Source organism: Triturus cristatus, chromosome 4_1, assembly GCF_964204655.1.
Source record: "Triturus cristatus chromosome 4_1, aTriCri1.1, whole genome shotgun sequence".
NCBI lineage: Eukaryota > Metazoa > Chordata > Amphibia > Caudata > Salamandridae > Triturus > Triturus cristatus.
This window is the reverse complement of record NC_140585.1, coordinates 553215008-553232438: the sequence shown is the minus strand read 5'-3', so window position 1 is coordinate 553232438 and position 17431 is coordinate 553215008. Positions and strand designations below refer to the sequence as shown.

Genomic DNA, 17431 nt, shown 5'->3' with positions numbered 1-17431 from the left:
CCGCGACGCGGGAGGAGTCCTCTAAATTTAAACGCCTCCTGGCGCCAAATCGTTGGTGTCGGTGACGGCTTCCTGCCGCAAAGGATCTTGGGGGTGGTAGTCCCTCCCGCTCTGCGACCGCGCCGATGCAGGGAGACGCGGCGGCGGGGAGAGACCCACTAGGCAGCAGAGAGGCACGGAACAGCACAGGACACAGCAGTCAGGTAGGTTTAAAACTTTTTCTGCAGCTCGCTCGCTCTGCCGGAGGAGTCCTCTAAATTTAAACGCCTCCTGGCACCAAATCGTTGGTGTCGGTGACGGCTTCCTGCCGCAAAGGATCTTGGGGGTGGTAGTCCCTCCCGCTCTGCGACCGCGCCGATGCAGGGAGACGCGGCGGCGGGGAGAGACCCACTAGGCAGCAGAGAGGCACGGAACAGCACAGGACACAGCAGTCAGGTAGGTTTAAAACTTTTTCAGTAGACTCATTTGGGAGTGAATCGCCTGGATAGTTATCTCTGTATAAATAACATAGAATTGGAAAACTACGAAGAGGGCAAGCACTAAATTAGACAATACTGAATAAGACAATCATGAGGATAGACTGCCATCTTGTTGAGAGAATGATGTGACGACATTGCTAGGGTTCAGTATGAGGGGAGAGAGGAGAAAGTCACTGGGATGATGTTCTTGGAGTGTTCTTGGATAGTTTTAGCCTTCGCTCATCAGAGTACGATTTTGATTGGAAGTTTTGGTTGATTTGCACTGGTACTGGGCTGGATATTGGGTGAGATGAAAGACTGGAGTTCTCTTTTACGATGGTTATCACTAAAGAGTCTATGAGTGTCCTAGAATATTCATATGGTAGCCACATCTCATAGCAATGAAGTTCCAAGGTTTTTGCATTGTTGCGGTCTGTGTGCCACTCGAGGTTTCACGTGTAATAGGATACTCATCTATGTTTATGTACTTTGCTTGCCAACAAAGAAACATATTGAAAAGCGCCATCATGTTTTCCATACAGAATATGAAGTAATGAGAATGTTATGGCAATGGGGAACACAGTCTTAAGGATAAGAAGCTGGAAACAACAGATCTAAAGCGGCTCCAGGGGAGTACACAACAAATTTGTGAGAGTCAAGATAATGTCCCAATGCGGCATGGCGAATGGAGGAGTAACCAAGTGCTGGAGACCTTTCAAAAAATGCATCACAACCAGTGATTTAAATAATGAGAGCTGGTCTGGCAACTGCAAAATGGCCAAACAACCCGAAAGGTACCCCTCTCAACTATGCCCAAAGTAAAGGCTTGCTGTGCAAAAGACAAAAAAAAAACAGAATATGAGTTAACTTGTTCTAGAGGAGGTCAGGACTGTATATGCCACACCAAACTACAAATTTGTCTCAATGACAGGTGTAGGGATGTCTGACTGCAAAGATGAAATCAATCACCTCTGGAGGAAGGTCGAAGTTGCTCAGTTGTTGCAGCTCAATCTCCATGCATAAAAGTGGAGATTGCGAAGGCCTTAGTGCAGAACCCTGCCCCGTTGTTGTTGCGACAGCAGGTCCTCCTGGAGGAGGCGCCTGTTTGGAGGAAAGATGCCCAAACCTAGGAGTTCAGGATACTATACTCTCTGTGACCAATCCATGGCTTAGGCCAGGGCCTTCCTTATCTTCATCAGAACTCGGGGCAGAAGTGGTATCAGTGGAAAGACGTACAGGAGTCGTGAGTTCCCCTCTCCACAGATGCCATCAACTAGCAAGAGGCACCTTGAAAACCCAAATGCTGATATTGTAAATTTTGGCAGCGCCAAACAGATGGAGGCAAGGCTCTCCCTATTCGCAGAAGAGACCTTGGGCCACCTCTGGGTCTAACTGCCACTCATGATCCACTGTCAACAGCTGAGCTCGTCCGCCTTGGCATTCAAAGATACCACCACCAGATGATCCCTTGAAGGACCAGCCATTTCCAGAGTCATAGCCACTCCTGGCACAAGGTTCAGGACCCCACGCCCCACTGCTTGCTGCATTACCACATGGCAGTGGTGTTGTCAGTGTTAATATGGAAATCGATGCATTTTTTGATGAAGTAATTTTTTCTGTCGACCATTATTAAACTGTATTAGGTATGTGATGCTACATTGATTATAATAATTTATTAAGCATTTTTTTGTGCCATTATTTCAAAGTTGTTGTTTAAATGTTCAGTCGAACTGTTTGATACAAATATAATAAGCTCTGGGCTCCTACTATGCAATTTGTAAGAGGGCACCACACACTATTGCCCCTACAATTAGACAAACAAAACTGCAAATCGCCATTTGAGTTGTTTTATCCAAATTACTAAATTGCCATGGATTCCCCATTGAAGCACATGGAAACTAGGTTCCCCAAACAGATACATTGCATTAATAAGTTTTGCCAAGAGTGGCATTCACACACACATATATATCCCTGACCTAAGGAGGGAACATTTAACACACATATAATTGAAACACTGAAACACATATAAAGACTAAATATGCAGGAAAAAAGCGAGTCAATGTTAGAATTATGGGACATCTTTGAAGAAGTTCAAACCGATAACCATGCAATGCCGATAGCGAGCAAGGCGTTGGCACCTTCCCCACCATATGCAGGGATGGATGTACTCAGACCAGCTCCCCATGCATTTGAATATTCAAACCCAATAATAATAGAAGCCAACGAGCCCCCCATCGAAAGACGGACAGTTCGGTCTAAGCCCAAGAAATCTAAAAGCAAGCAAGCCAAGACGCCTCCATCACAGCCCAAGTCCCTAGGGAAGACCCCAAAAGCTAGACTCCCTGTCCACCAAGTTCAACACACAACACCTAAAAGGCAGGCAAAATACACATTCCCACTCGTTCAGGCAGAGCAAAAGAGTGCCAGGAAAGTCTGTGACACTTCTCTATCTATAGCGACTCAGCAAGCTCGGGAGATGATAGGAGCTTCAGTCCCCCGGAAACTGATGACGAAGGTGGGGCTACAGGGTGTGCCCTGATAGCCGAGGAGGAAACAGAGACCGAATTTGAAGGTGAAGCCAGGCTAATGAAAGCAGCAGGTAGCCCTGAGCAAAATAGACAGGCCAGACGGCGCAAGGAGGAGAGGCGGGAGTTGATGTTCGAGAGAAAAAGGGTGCCAAACTGGGAGTTAGAGCATGAGTACAGGACAGCACACTATTTTCATGAGGAAAGTGGGGCCAGGTACAGTGGGCAGCACTGGGAAGAGTTGGAGTTGGATGAAAGGCTGCAAGCAGGGCTCAGAGTCACACAATCCACGCGACAATGGAGGGCATGAACAAGAGATAAAGGAACAAGGCAGCCTGGTGCCTGCCCACCCGTGATGCAGTAAAAACAAAATGGCACCTGTGCGTGCATACGTGGGACGCAGCGACGAGGATACGCGCTGCTCTGCACGGGTGAACGACAAAGACAAAATAACCCAGACGGAGTTAATAGCCAAAAAGGACGGTAGGACATTTGGGTATTCTTTTTGCAACCTGTTAGATTGGACGGAGGAAAGGGAACAATATGATAGGTTAGGCCAAGGGGAGGATTGTTTAAGTCACAGGACATGGCAGTAGCGAAAGATTGCATCCGGTATGAAGCAGGAACTCCTTGTTGGGACTTCCTCCACATGCACCAATGTCTCACAAGATAGGAAAGCTATGTTGAGGAGAAACCCATAAAATCACCCAGAATGAGAGTGTGCCTGTTACTGCAGAAGGGCGCAGGAGGGATTGTATACGAGCCATGGGCCCTGACAGACAAGGAGGGGTTGAGACCAAAGTTACCCTCATTGCTGGATCGACCTATCGTTAGGAGACTTTAAGAGTCTGCTAAGCATTTCACCAATCACGCTAACAAATACCCAGCATGACAGGCTGTGTTTAATACACGCAGGCAACGGATCTGGACCATCCTGGGAGAAATATTCCCCGACTGCCTAGATGTAAGAGGGCTAATGGCAGAGAGCATGAAGCCAGCCAAAAGCATAAACTATTTCCTAAATAGAATGAGGGAAAGATGGGGAACAAGAAACCGATGAAAGCGAAGAAAGGGTTACCCACCGAGATACAGAGTGAGCTGGACAGTGTTGTTGGTTAGATACCAAACCCTGGGAGGAGATACAAGCTCACATACTCCACTACCATGAGAAAAAGTAAGAAAAGGATAGAGAGAAGAAAGATCAGACCCAAAGAGACACAGCAAAATTAGTGCACCATAAGTTGAAAAAGACAGCCCTCGAGGCCATGCAGATAGCACCATTCGCAGCCATGCAGATGGCACCAATCACAATGGGGGCTCCACCACAAAACTTTAGAGGGTTCCTGGTAGTCCAGGAGCACGAACAGGTTATCGTGGTGGAGGCCAGGGAGGCTGGTCACAAGCAGACATAGAAGAGCGCTACTTCTGCAGTAGGCGGGGTCACCTGGTAGAGGCATGCCGGACAAAAGCATAACTTGAGCAGCAAAAGCAGCAAAGGTTAGAGAGCCAGGGACAGCTGCCACAAAACCCCACGCAGCAGGATAGGTTAACGTCCCTCCTCAGTACCAAGCACGGGGTAATCAGAAAGTATCATATATTCAGTCACAGGGAGGTCCACCATTCGCCACACGCCCGCAGCAAGGATGAAGTAATTGGGCGAGCACGTGGCAGCAGCAACCACAGATAGGGAACCTAGCACAACAGGGACCGGGGCCTCAACCCAGACAAGGAGGGATCACAGTGTGGGGAGGTAGCACCTTCACAGAACAACAGAGCCAAAATCCACAGTAAAACAGACCCCCGAGAAGAGGATGAGAAGTAGTAATAATCCCAGCGATTAATCCCCCAGTAGTTCACTCCCGATGATAAAGGCGACCAGCATCCCCCTCTCCCTAAAAACTCTATCGGGACAGAAAAAACGGACTGACAACATTGGGGTCCCAAAAACGTTTTACTGCCTTCCAGGCATTCTGGACTGCTGTGTCGATCAGATGTCCACACTAAGTCCGGAATTAGTTATGAATCCATTGGAGCACAGAATAATCAGGTTGCCTAAAGAGCCTACAGAAACAAGGACCCCACTCTGCTGCTGATCCCCCAGGGTGGGGTCCACTGGCCCCACCTCTAAGGCAGTTTGACAAGGGGGCAGGAAAGAAAACTGTTTTAAAAGCAGACACCTAGGACCTGCAGCTAAAGTCTAATGGGACACATTCCAATCACTAAGCCATAAAGGTAACCATTTTCTCGGGCATCGTGCCCAATCTGGATGTTTCATTCATGGCAGGTAGCCCCGACAGTGCCCCCAAATGCACTAGAAGCCTCCGAATCCATGGAGGACTCCCTTTCAGTTATGAGTGAAGCCATCCTCGTTGACGGGAACAATGGAGGCCTCCCTTTCAGTTATGAATGTAGCCATCCTCGGTCATAGTAACATTGTTCTTCTTGCGCCTGGGATGGGAAGACCTTAAAACTCCAGAGCCCCCATGTGAGAGTCACTAAGCTAAGAGGCTTCGGTGTAGGGTGACCAGACATCTCAGACTTGCCTGGAAAGTCCTGTTTTTTTGGTTCTCAGTCCTGGTAGATTTTCCCAGGTTTTTGGAGAGGCTGCACTGAACGAGCCTTTATGAGTTTCAATGCAGCAATAGGTGTCAATCTATTCAGAAATCATTTTAATTAGCACCCCTGATAGTCTGTAATAGCTGCATTTAATGTATGCCCCTTAACGCCTCAGGGTCAGTGCTAGCTCCGTAGGTGAAGCGCCGTCTTTCAAGTCATCCTGCAGTCCTCTGTGATGTGAAATGTTAGTCCTAATTCTATTTTTGTGAGGTGTTACCCTACAACTCAGCTTGATAATGAGCTGGAGACTCTAGTTGGAGGTTCACCCAACCATTCACTGTCCCAGAGATCGACAAGATGAGCACCAATTTCGTTAAGCAATTAATGACCGTATGTGGTCTGAGGAGCTCAAGAGACCCCAGCTAAAAGCTACGGACAGCGGGCCCACCAGAAATACTGACAGCAAGCGTGGCGAGTGTGAGGGGGTTGCCAAGGACTGAGGTTCTGGGCCTCTACCCCCGGTCCAGATGGAACACAGGGCACCGGGTGCTTTCCTTCTAGGTTCACCTCTATTCCAAGCATTGTCTACTCACAATGCCCCAATCTTGCAGGCACCATCCAGAAAACAGTTATTCCTGACTGCTGACCCCCAAGGGAACGGTATAGAGGCGGTTAGGGAAGAACCACAGAGCAGTCTATGACCCTCTCAACAAGGGAAACAATGAATGATGCGGCACAAGGAAATGCCCAAAACTAAAAGAAAAACTACCGAAAAATTGGCCCATAAAAAGATTCCACATACAAAAACCAGGGTCGAGATCAGCAAAAGCCAAGTATGTGAGGCCACAAGGGAGGGTCACATTGCACACCACGTGCCGAGAACAGGTAGATGCACAAGCATAAACATGTGTTCACGTGGCAAGAACCAGCAACACCAAACGGCAACACACCCCATCTTCCCACACACATATAACGATCATATAATGACTGAAATACAGAACTCATAGCAAGCGCAACTAGGGGTAATATCAAAAACAGGAGCTCCCCAGCAGGAAAATAGCCTCGGGAAAGGGACGCACAGCAACCACACTCTTATGCACGTACGGGGTGAGGCGCCTTTCGTAAAACTAGTGACGCCCATAAAACTCCTGCTAAAACCACAATTCTATCCCTCCCTGTACTCATGAGACCACTTCACAAACATACCTAACACTGATCTGACCACTTAGAACGGAAATGTTGGAGAAGGTCAGAAAGCACCCCAGTAGGACTGGGGGCTCAATGGCTTATATAAATGAAATCTGTCTTGTAAATACTGTAATCACCCCACTCCCCTAATCAGCGAAAGGCTTATCCAACAGGGGTCACCTTCCGTTACTGCACCAGATCGCGACTGGTAGGTCGATGGGATCACATCCCTGGGGTAAAATAAAGGTTCTCCAAAACCATTGAAAACGGAGTGTATGCAGCTAACTGAATTAAAAGTCAACAAAGTTCTTCCAAATAAGGTAACCACAAGGACAACAAAGTGCACCAACGCCGACTAGTTGTCAACTCCCACGATTAAAAGGAAAGAGGGACATTGCTGTACTTGCGCAAATGGAAGGAAGAAAAAAACACAAGCCCTTATCAAAGGGGCCTGCTTAACATCCACGGCCCTAAGGAGGAGGGTAACAGTGCATAGGTGCGTTGTTCCAAAGTGCAGTCTAGCCCTTCCATGGTGATGACGCGCTTAAACTTAAAACTGCAAACTTTTTTAAACTGGTCAGAAGGAACACAGTCACCGGAGGAGCAGAGACGACTCCCAGGAGACCCATAACTAGAACTGTAGTGTTATGACAAAAGTTTTGTGTGGTTATGTACGATCTGCCTACTATGATTAGTCCCACACTTGAGTACTACTGAGGAACTGCTGAGCCAAAAGAAATTCACTAAAGGAGAACTAGAGTGCCTGCGTAGGGACCTCTCGTATGTTACCTACAATTACACCAACCAGAACCAGCATCCCACATGCACAGCACCCTTTTACATCACATATGATACCAGCACATGAACACAGTCGGCTCCCAAGCACCAGCCAGGTCATGTTATGTCAATCAACGATCAATCAGGGGAATTGTAAGCGCGCTACTCACCCAGTAGGGTCTCAAGGCGCAGGGGGGTAGGAGGGTAGCAGCTCCGTTCAGTTGAAGAGCCAGGTCTTGAGTGCCTTCCTGAAGATGTTCAGGGAGGGGACATGTCTGATGTCGATCGGGAGCTCGTTCCAGGTCTTGGCCGCGATGTAGGAGAAGGCTCTTCCACCTGTTCTGGCTCTGTGGATGCGCAGGGTTTCGGCAAGGGCGGCGCATCGGAGGTTTCTCTTGAGTACGTGGAAGGAGATTCTCTCGTTGATCTATTGGGGTCCAGTGTTGTGGAGGCATTTATAGGCTGGGTGAGTATCTTAAAAGTAACTCTTCTCAAAGGGGTGCCAGTGGAGGTTCCGCAGATGTTGGGGATGCGTTTGTGTCGAGGACGAGTCTGGCTTCGGTGTTCTGTATGGTCTGGAGTTTGCGGAGCAGAGACGTCTTGATTCCGGCGTAAATAGCGTTTCTGTAGTCCAGTCTGCTGGTTATGAGTGCCTGGGTGACGGTCTTCCTTGATTCGGGGGGATCCATTTGAAAGTCTTTCAGAGGATGCAGAGGGTGTTGAAGCAGATGGAGGCAACGGCGTTGACCGGTTGGGTCATGGAGAGGGGAGATTCGAATATGATGCAGAGGTTTCGGGCATGGTGCATGTGGGTGTGGGGACCGCCGAGGGCGGTGGGCAACCAGGTGTTGTCCCATGCAGAGAGTGAGGGTCCCAGGGCGAGGATCTCGGTCTTCTCAGAGTTAAGCTTCAGGCAGCTGCTGCTCATCCAGGATGCAACGTCCTTCATTCCTTCCTGGAAGTTGCGTCTGGTGGTGCTGGGGTCCTTGGTGAGGGAAAGGATGAGCTGGGTGTCATCGGTGGAGGATACTATGCTGCGTCTGTGCTGTCTGACTATGGCGGCGAGGGGGGCCATGGAGATGTTGAAGAGCGTGGGGCTTAACGACGATCCTTGGGGCACTCCGCAGTTAGTTTCCGTGGGTTCGGAGAGAAAGGGTGGCAGTCTGATTCTTTGGGTTCTGCCGGTGAGGAAGGAGCGGATCCAGTCTAGGGCGGTTCCCTGTATGCCGGCGTTTTGGAGTCTGGTGGTGAGTGTGCGGTGGGAGACGGTGTCAAACACTACAGAGAGGTCGAGTAGGATCAGGGACGCAGTGTGTCCTTGGTCAAGGAGGGTGCGGATGTCGTCTGTGGCAGCAAGTAGAGCAGTCTCGGTGCTGTGGTTGCTGTGGAATCTGGATTGGGAGGGGGTCGAAGATGGAGTTTTCTTCGATGTATTTTGTTAGTTGGACATTGACAGTCTTCTCGGTGACCTTGGCTGCGAAGGGTAGGAGGGAGATGGGTCGGTAGTTCTTGAGGTCCGTGGGATCTGCTGAGGGCTTCTTGAGCAGGGTCTGACTTCTGCACGTATCCAGTCGTCGGGAGAGATGCCGGTCTCGAAGGTGGCGTTCATGGTGTATCGTAGTTCTGGAGCGATGGCAGCTCTGTTGAAGATGTGAGATGGGCAGGCGTCCATGGGGACTCCTGAGTGGATGCCTTTCATGGTTGAAGTGGTGTCTTCGGTGGTGACTGGGGTCCAGGAGGTGATAGTGGGCTGGCTGGCGTTGCTCGAGAAGGAAGTGGTTTCGGAGTCGGGTGTGGTCGTTGAGGTCATCGTAGAGGCCATTGATTTTCAGATGGAAGTAGGATCCAAGCTTGTTGCAGAGGTCCTGGGAGGGGGTGATGTCTGTGGTTTCGCTGGGGGGCTTGGTGAATTTCTGGATGGCGCTGAAGAGTTCCTTGGAGTTGCTGGAGTTGGCGGGGATCTTGTTTTGGATGAAGGTCCTTTTGGTGGATCTGATGCATTGGTGGTATTCCGTCATGGCGTTCTTGTAGGTGGTGCGATCTTCTGACGTTTTGCTGTTTCTCAAAATCTTCGAGACATCTGCAGGTGCATCTGGATTCATGGAGGTCTGCGGTGAACCAGGTGGCCTTTCTGGGGCGCTGTCTGTCAGAGTTACGTAGGGGTGCAAGCTTGTCTGCGCAGTTGGAGATCCATCAGTGGAGTTCTTTGGCTGTGAGGTTGGTGTTGGTCGAGGTGGTGGGGGCGTCACAGTTGAGGGTGGAGTTGAGCTGCTCCTCATTGACTTTCCTCCAGTTCCTTTGTGGAGGGCGCGGTGCAGGTTTGGGCAGCGTGGGTTTGTCGACGAGGAAGTGTACACAGTGGTGGTCCGTCCATGGGGGTTGCGTGGTGTGGATAAAGTGGATGTTGTTACCTCCTGCGAAGATGGGGTCGAGGGTGTGTCCTGCCTTGTGGGTAGGTGTGGTGACAAGCTGTTTCAGTCCGATGTTGGCGAAGTTGTCCAGGAGGGTGGTGGAGTTGTAGCCGCTGAGGTTGTCGAGGTGGATGTCTGCTAATTAATCCCACATGCTGTAGGCGCAAATAGGCTTTACTTGACACAAGAAAGCAAATGCCTTGTTTACCTTTACCTAGCAGAATAAGAGCCAAGCTCCAACTCAACAAGATAGAACCACACAGGATAGTTGTAAACATATCCTGATACAAAACCAATGCAACAGATTATACATCCTCACTGAACACACTGATATACAAACCGAGCTGGACAGGATGGGTGGGAAGGGTACCATAGGGCAAGATATCACATGGCCCGAGATTTTCCAGAGAAGAGATTTTTGGAGGTAGCAAACCCCCATCTTAGTGTACAGCATCCATCTGTGGACCGTGAGTGGCTCTTAGTGTATCCAGGGCGGTCTTCTTAAACAACAAGTGGTCTCAGGACATGGAATTTCTATGCAGGGCCATTCAACTTGGGGATAAAAAGGGAATGGGTCGCATGAATGAAGGTTTAATGAAAGTAGGACTACACCATGTCAGGAAATTTGGGACACCATGGTGGGTGGATACACTTGATTAGAAGGGAAAGGACAACCCCTGATTGTACGGAAACTTACACTATATTCCTTATGTCTCAGAGGAAAAGGAATGCTACCGATGGGCACAAATACTCACTCTGGAGTGATATTATATATTCCTGATATGCAACGGCGCACCTCCACGCTAATGGATTACTACTGGCAATGCAGGAAGCAGGTCTACACTTAACTTATTCCCAGATGGAGGGGACTGTGTTCCCCGTTCACCATGCATACCCCGACCCTGGCTATTCTTGGAGGAGAGTTAACAGACTTGTACCAGCACCGATTAAGGAAAAAGACAACTTTGCTGCACCAAGCTCGTGAAAGGAGAGCTGCGGACTATATTGGCTGGGCATAGTTCGAAGACATTCCAGAAGAATTTAAACTGTCCGCGGAAGCACAGCTGTGGGCAGGGGGATCGCTACCTTTATTCACCCTGTAGACAAAAGTGAATGCCCGCTAATTACAAATCACCCAGTGGGAGACGCTCAAAACGATGAACAGATTGAGTTCGGCCTTAATTCTATCAAGGAAGAAATGCGAGTAATCCACCTCATGGTATTGTAGCACCGTTATGTACAGGACTTAATGACCGCAATGGCAGGAGAAGTCTGTGCCAAGATCGGAGCGTCCTGCTGTACGTTCATCCAAGGAAATAACATGGACAATGGAACCCTGGCACTTGCCATTCAAGCACTGCACAATCAACAAAGAAAAATGCGTGAAGAGGGAGGTGCTCCTAAGCAGTAGTGGTTTTCTAATTAGTTCGCCTCGCTCACACAATGGATATCCAATTTATGTAAATCACTGTTGCCAGTTATCATTATGTTGCTATTGGTATGTGGGGTTAAACAATTGGGGAACACCTGGAACACCTGCTGTAAAACGCAATCCTCAAACTGGGAAGAGAACAAGTAATTAGGAAGGTAGTTGTAGTCAAAAACAAGCATAAGGAACAACAGGCCCCAAATGAAGTGACTGAATAAATGCTTAAGTGTAGGTGAAAAACTAATTAGAGGGGGGGGGAATGTAAGTATGGAAATCGGTGCGTTCATCAATAAAAATGAAATCTTGTCCTTATTAATAGGATCGCCCTTTCTGAACTCCACCTCAACCTTGATACGCAAATATGTAGTCAAGCAGGCCCTGAGACCTAGGCCTGGGATTACTGACTGATGGGTCACAGGTAGGAGGCTGCGTAGCTGGCAGGCAACCAGTCGGGCAGGAAACTCTTGATCAATCCCACAGATAGGCGCAGTGACATTACAATGGCCCCAATAAAGCACACATGGCCGGAGCGGGTAAGCGTTGCCCTAATACTACCATAAAAAGTCAGATTCCACATGAGTTAGGAGCACATAGCAAATCAGAACCAAGTACACGTAGTGATCACGAGCTCCCAATGCCAGACATCTGGACATGTTATCCACTGGGTCCACGTGAGGTCAGGACCCGCCTGTAGTAACCAGTTGATCATTAATTTATGACTCCAGAGGCAGCAACCAAGATTCCTCACCATATATGGTACGCTGGAAACTTTTATAACTTGTTGTGTTTTGTATAAAAGATGGACATATATGGATTGTAAATTGAGACAGTCCTCAGACCTTATGCCTGTAACTGTTCTCCCAGCTATAATGTTTAATTAGGTAAACTGCTCCTGTTTTGCCAAACGCTGTCTTCTGTTTTACGAACTCAAGCAACATTTGTAAGCACCTGTCCTATCCAGGGGTAGGACAGGTTGCAGGTCTTCTAGCATTATTATCATCATTCTGCTTCGGGACGATTGTTATATAAAAAGAGGATTACTGCTGTGTGGCACAGAACTTAAAAGCTACAATGAATAACTCCCCTGTCCTTTTACTTCGGCTTATTCAATTCAGTAATGGCAAAGGAATATGTGTTGAAGAACTGGGACTAAGCTACCTATAATTCAGGAACAACAAGTATGGAAGCAGTGTCCTAACACCACTAAGGAGATTTGTGGAGATTATGACCAATGCATTACCAGCCAGAGAATGATCATAACTTAGGATATGGAGGTAGCAGAGCCTCTCCAATGTACTGGTTAGAGTGAGATTATTCTAATGGGAAAGTTAAAAACCTACGGTTTCATGGCATTTCTGAACAGCGGATGTGGCCCCAGGAGGAAATTCAGTCACCGTACTGGCCCAAAAGAACTGCAATTTAAATAGCAGAAAATGAATACCAAAATGAGGAATTGCAGTCTCCTTACTAGCACCAAGAGACATTGTATAATGTGATGCTTCGCCCTGTACTTGTTCCTACTGTAAGCAAAGTCAACCATGTCCTGTAACTTAATCGTGTGCTTTTGTTGTGCACTTGCCAAAGGTTGATTTTGGGGTAACTATTGCCAAATAACGAGATAGTGTTGAAATGCAATACTGCAGGAAAGAGGTTGCACAAAGGTTAAAACAATCATTGGCATAGCCAATAGGTCTCGCTTTTGTGACCTTGTAAGTGTTTAGCCAGAGTATTTGCTTTGCCAATGTCTTTAAGCTATGTTGTAGTGCAGGGTGAGTGCTGTGCAGCATGTTGAAAAGTTATAATAAAAAAGTGTGAGCATTTTTATGTTATATATAAGCAAAAAGACATTGTCTAGGCAAGACCTAAAAAATGAGGTTCTGCGTTTTTCTTCAACGCCGACGTACGAGTTTCCTAGAAAGTCTGCTCAGTCCCAAAGGAGTTGGTGATTATCATGGGGCCAGGCCTGCCCAGGCTCGAAGCTGGACTTGCCATTCACGTAAGTGATGGGGGGGTGCGGGGGGAACGTCATATGCATGCTGCAAGGACTAAGCGAATGAGGCCTTTGGATGGGACTGACAGGCCAAAGCAATTCCTTGTCTTGAGATTTTGGTACTGAACAAACATCCTTGTGGGCTGCAGCCCCCTTCAAGGTACTGAAAGAATTCAGTACAAAGGAGGAGGAAGAGGAGACAGAGTCCAGTCTACAGCCACGGACACTTTACACAGTCCAACACCATGAGGGAGACCACTCTGGCTAGTTCTCCCCTCCCCTCAGCATTGGCTGAGTCCAACACCAAACCAAGGGCAGGCCCACGATATGAAAGATGCAAACAGTAGAAGGGGCAGTTACCAGCCAAGGATAGCAGACTATTCAAACACCAACAGCATGGCAACTGTGTCCACTTAACGCCCTCTCGCCATCCACAGTGGAAACCTCCACAACAACAAAAAGCCGCTGTCTCTATCCTTGGGCACTTGATTTTCCCATTTCCACATTGCAGGCACTCAAAGAGCCAATGAGTGACACCATGGTGTGCCCTCTGGACTTCCAATAACATCAGTGAGGTATCCTCTATCCTCCTATACATCCCAGTCTCGTGCCATCGCCTTATTCCAAGTGGCAAATGCAATTTGGGGAGTGCCATTGCAAACAGATCTTTACACTAATCAAGGCCTCAAGTGAGCACTGCTGACTCACGAATGACTACCTAACTGACTCATGGCATGCTCCAACACTATTGCTCTGAGGTAGCAAGTAGTGCTTCAATAGACCACCATGGTTACTACCGCTATGAAAGTGGTGCCCCCTGAAGGCTTGTACCGCTATGTGAGTAGTGCCCCCTGAACTTTGTATCGTGCCAGGCTCTGACACAATGGCTCTAGTAAGCACTGCTGTGATAACAGGGGTTCTGGTAAGTACCGCTGTGTGAGGTGTCATTAAAAGTGCATTGTGCCACGTTTGAATAACCATACACAGCTGCAGTGCGCACTTAATTTATAAGTAGTGCCACCACATGTGAATCCTGCCACCTTAGGACACAATGACCCAGGTAAACATCATTGTGTGTGCAGCGCTCATGATGCTACACTATGGTTTGGGCAGACACCGCTGTGTAAGTAGCAGCAGCAAATGTGCACTGTGACAAGCTCCGAAAACGTCCCTGGTAAAAGCCGCTGTATGAGGAAAGAGCAGTAACTGTGGTCAGAGCAATCCGCTGACACAATTGTCCCAATGAGCGCTGTTGTGTTCAGAGTCACGCACCAGAACCAGGGTCTGGAGTATGGACCACACGTGTTCCCCCAGGTCACTCTTCTGTCCTGTAGTGCCAGTTCCTTAGGACAGGTATGCACTAAGCAATGAGACCTGGTCGATGCCTATATGTTCTCCAGGATTTCTCAGCGCGTGGAGACAGATCTTTAAAAAGAAAGATTAGAAACTTGATGTATTGCCATCAAGTGGCAGTTTAAGCCAGGAGGGAGCCTAAATGTAGAAGCATATGATGCAGAATCAGATAATCACACAGCCCAGGGAACCTTTATCTTGATAACCCAGAGCTCAGATGGAGCTCGAGGCTTTTTGTCTCCAAGGGAAGGGAGTAGGAGGAAGAAAACAGCAGATGCTGCATGCCCTGGAACCAAAATGAGATTGGTAAAACACAGGCAAGGTGCTGGGATCCACGAGTCCTTCACATGGCTTAGAAGTGCTGCAAATGCAAAAACAACTTTGGAAAGAAGTCATTTTTTAAACCTGGTGGTGGAAATAGGGAACCACCAAGGAAACGAGGAGAGAGCGCAAAGAAAAAGTATTGTGCCGAAACTAAACATATGGCCCAGAGTGAAAGGATCCATGCAGCAGGGGCAGTCTTCAGGGCAGAACGAAACAGTCAAAAGGCAGGACAAATGTAAAATATTCACCAATGAAAACAAAGGAATTTCGAAAGGCAGACGAAACAACCAATGGAAAGTGCTGGGCGTGCTAATAGCCCATACAGTAGTTAACGGCTTGTCTTGAAGAGACAGTGTATGTTTTGGCTAGGCGAGACCTAAAAAGGATAGCCATGGTCCTGTGGCTCTACAGCACAAGAAAATGTCATTTTCAATAACGAACAAAAAACACGTGGTCCTACTATCTACACCTCTTTGACTGAATCAGTGTGTACATCTGAGATCAAAACCTTATATAGCTTTGCAGAGTATTTAATTTTATATATTTTAGATATGCAAAACTGAAATAAATAGCAAAAACAATTAAATTTGATAGAGTTTTGAAATTATCTCAATACTGTGTTTACCAGCAAGTATTTTTAAAACGAACATTCAGAACTACCAGCCAAATTATGTATAAAAGCAAAGCTATAAAAAGTCCTTTAAATTTGAAGCACTATTTCTCAAATGCAATATATATAAGCATTTTTTCAAGTTATTCAAGCCCCTTACCTATTAGCTTATTTTCCTTAACAAAACATCTGAATTCTGCGCCTGGAATCAGCTCGCACCATTTTCTAAGGACAAGCTGCAAAAAAAGCATTAAAGAAACAAATCAATCATCTTCGAACTACTAATTTGTTTTCTACTGCAAGACGTTCTTAACAACGGCTATATACCACATAACTGAATTTCTTAACGCAAGAAATGAGAGTGCAAAAAACATAACTAAATGAAAGCGAAATAGAGATGATTAATGCTCTTTAAAATAGATTTATACATGTCTGGTTCAGTGTGATTATACTGTTAGCTACAAATCCTGCTATTGCACTACTTTGTTATGATAACATAAGGTTACATTACAGATGTTATTTGGCATTTAGTGTGGCTTAAGAAAGCTGAACTATCCACAGCTCACAACACTTTCCAAAAGCACAAGGTCATTGGCCTTAAAAACATTTTTTTTTCTTTTTCAGGACTGCTGCTGCAGCAACTTGTTAGTTTCCTAACCCACTCACCTGCAAGTGCCATATATTGTAATTCTATCAAGTTGCTATCCCCGCATTACCATTATCTGTGAAACTGTTGGTGCTCTTGTCACTTAAGTAAGCCTGGTATTTTATATTCAGCAATTTCATCCAAACCGGGCCACCATCCCATAAGCAGAACCTTGCTAACAGAATAAAATTATCCAAATGCTGACTGCAGGTTCTACAGTGCTTAAGCTTGATACAAATGAAAATCAACACTGTCAACCACGTGGACACTGAAAAGCGGGAGTAAGACTAAAGGAAACAAAGAGAGGTTGTCGCCAAGCAAACAAAATAGCAAGATGGCTGCTTAAAGGCAAGAATTCATAAATACGGAGCTTGAAACTCTTGTGGGAAGTGTCCCCACAAGATGAGCAAAAAATACAATGGATTTAGGCCCAGATCTCTGTACTGGGGTGAATGTATGACATTGTTCTGCATTCTGCCCATCAACTGTTGTTTTTGCACTTGTCACCCCGAGTGGGACAGGTATGCCCAGACGTGGGTCCTGTGCTCTCCATGCCACTGGAATCAAGCTATCCTGGCTGAAGAGGGGTGAAACCCCGCAACTGGTCCTAAGATGCTTGTTTCCAGCCCAGGGAGGACCTGGCTTGGCAGTTCGGGCTGGACTGTTCCCATGAGGCACAGGATCAAGACTGATTTGCATATGGCTGGGTTCAAACTGGAATGGCATGGTAACCAAAAAAACGATGGATTTAGGCCCAGATCTCTGTACTGGGGTGTATGTATGACATTGTTCTGCATTCTGTCCATCAACTGTTCTTTTTGCATTTGTGGGACGGGTATGCCCAGACGTGCGTCCCGTGCTCTCCATGCCACTGGAATCAAGCTATCCTGGCTGAAGAGGGGTGAAACCCTGAAACCCGTCCTAGGATGCTTGTTTCCAGTCCAGGGAGGACCTGGCTTGGCAGATCGGGATGGACTGTTCCCATGAGGCACAGGGTCAAGACTGATTTGCATATGGCTGTGTTCAAACTGGAATGGAATGGTGAGCAAGAAAACGATGGATTTAGACCCAGATCTCTGTACTGGGGTGAATGTATGACATTGTTCTGCATTCTGTCCATCAACTGTTGTGTTTCCACAAAGACTGGAGCCAACGAAGGCTAAA

The 17431-nt window shown here is 47.3% G+C and overlaps 1 protein-coding gene across 1 annotated transcript in view; it reads right to left on the bottom strand.

The window, feature by feature from the left end:
• Positions 1-17431, bottom strand: part of CDC123 (cell division cycle 123) — a 424883-nt gene that overhangs the window by 181006 nt on the left and 226446 nt on the right. Inside the window, exon 8 of the mRNA XM_085652872.1 lies at positions 15782-15857. Coding sequence (XP_085508998.1) covers positions 15782-15857 — 76 coding nt within the window. The remainder of the gene's footprint in view (positions 1-15781; positions 15858-17431) is intronic.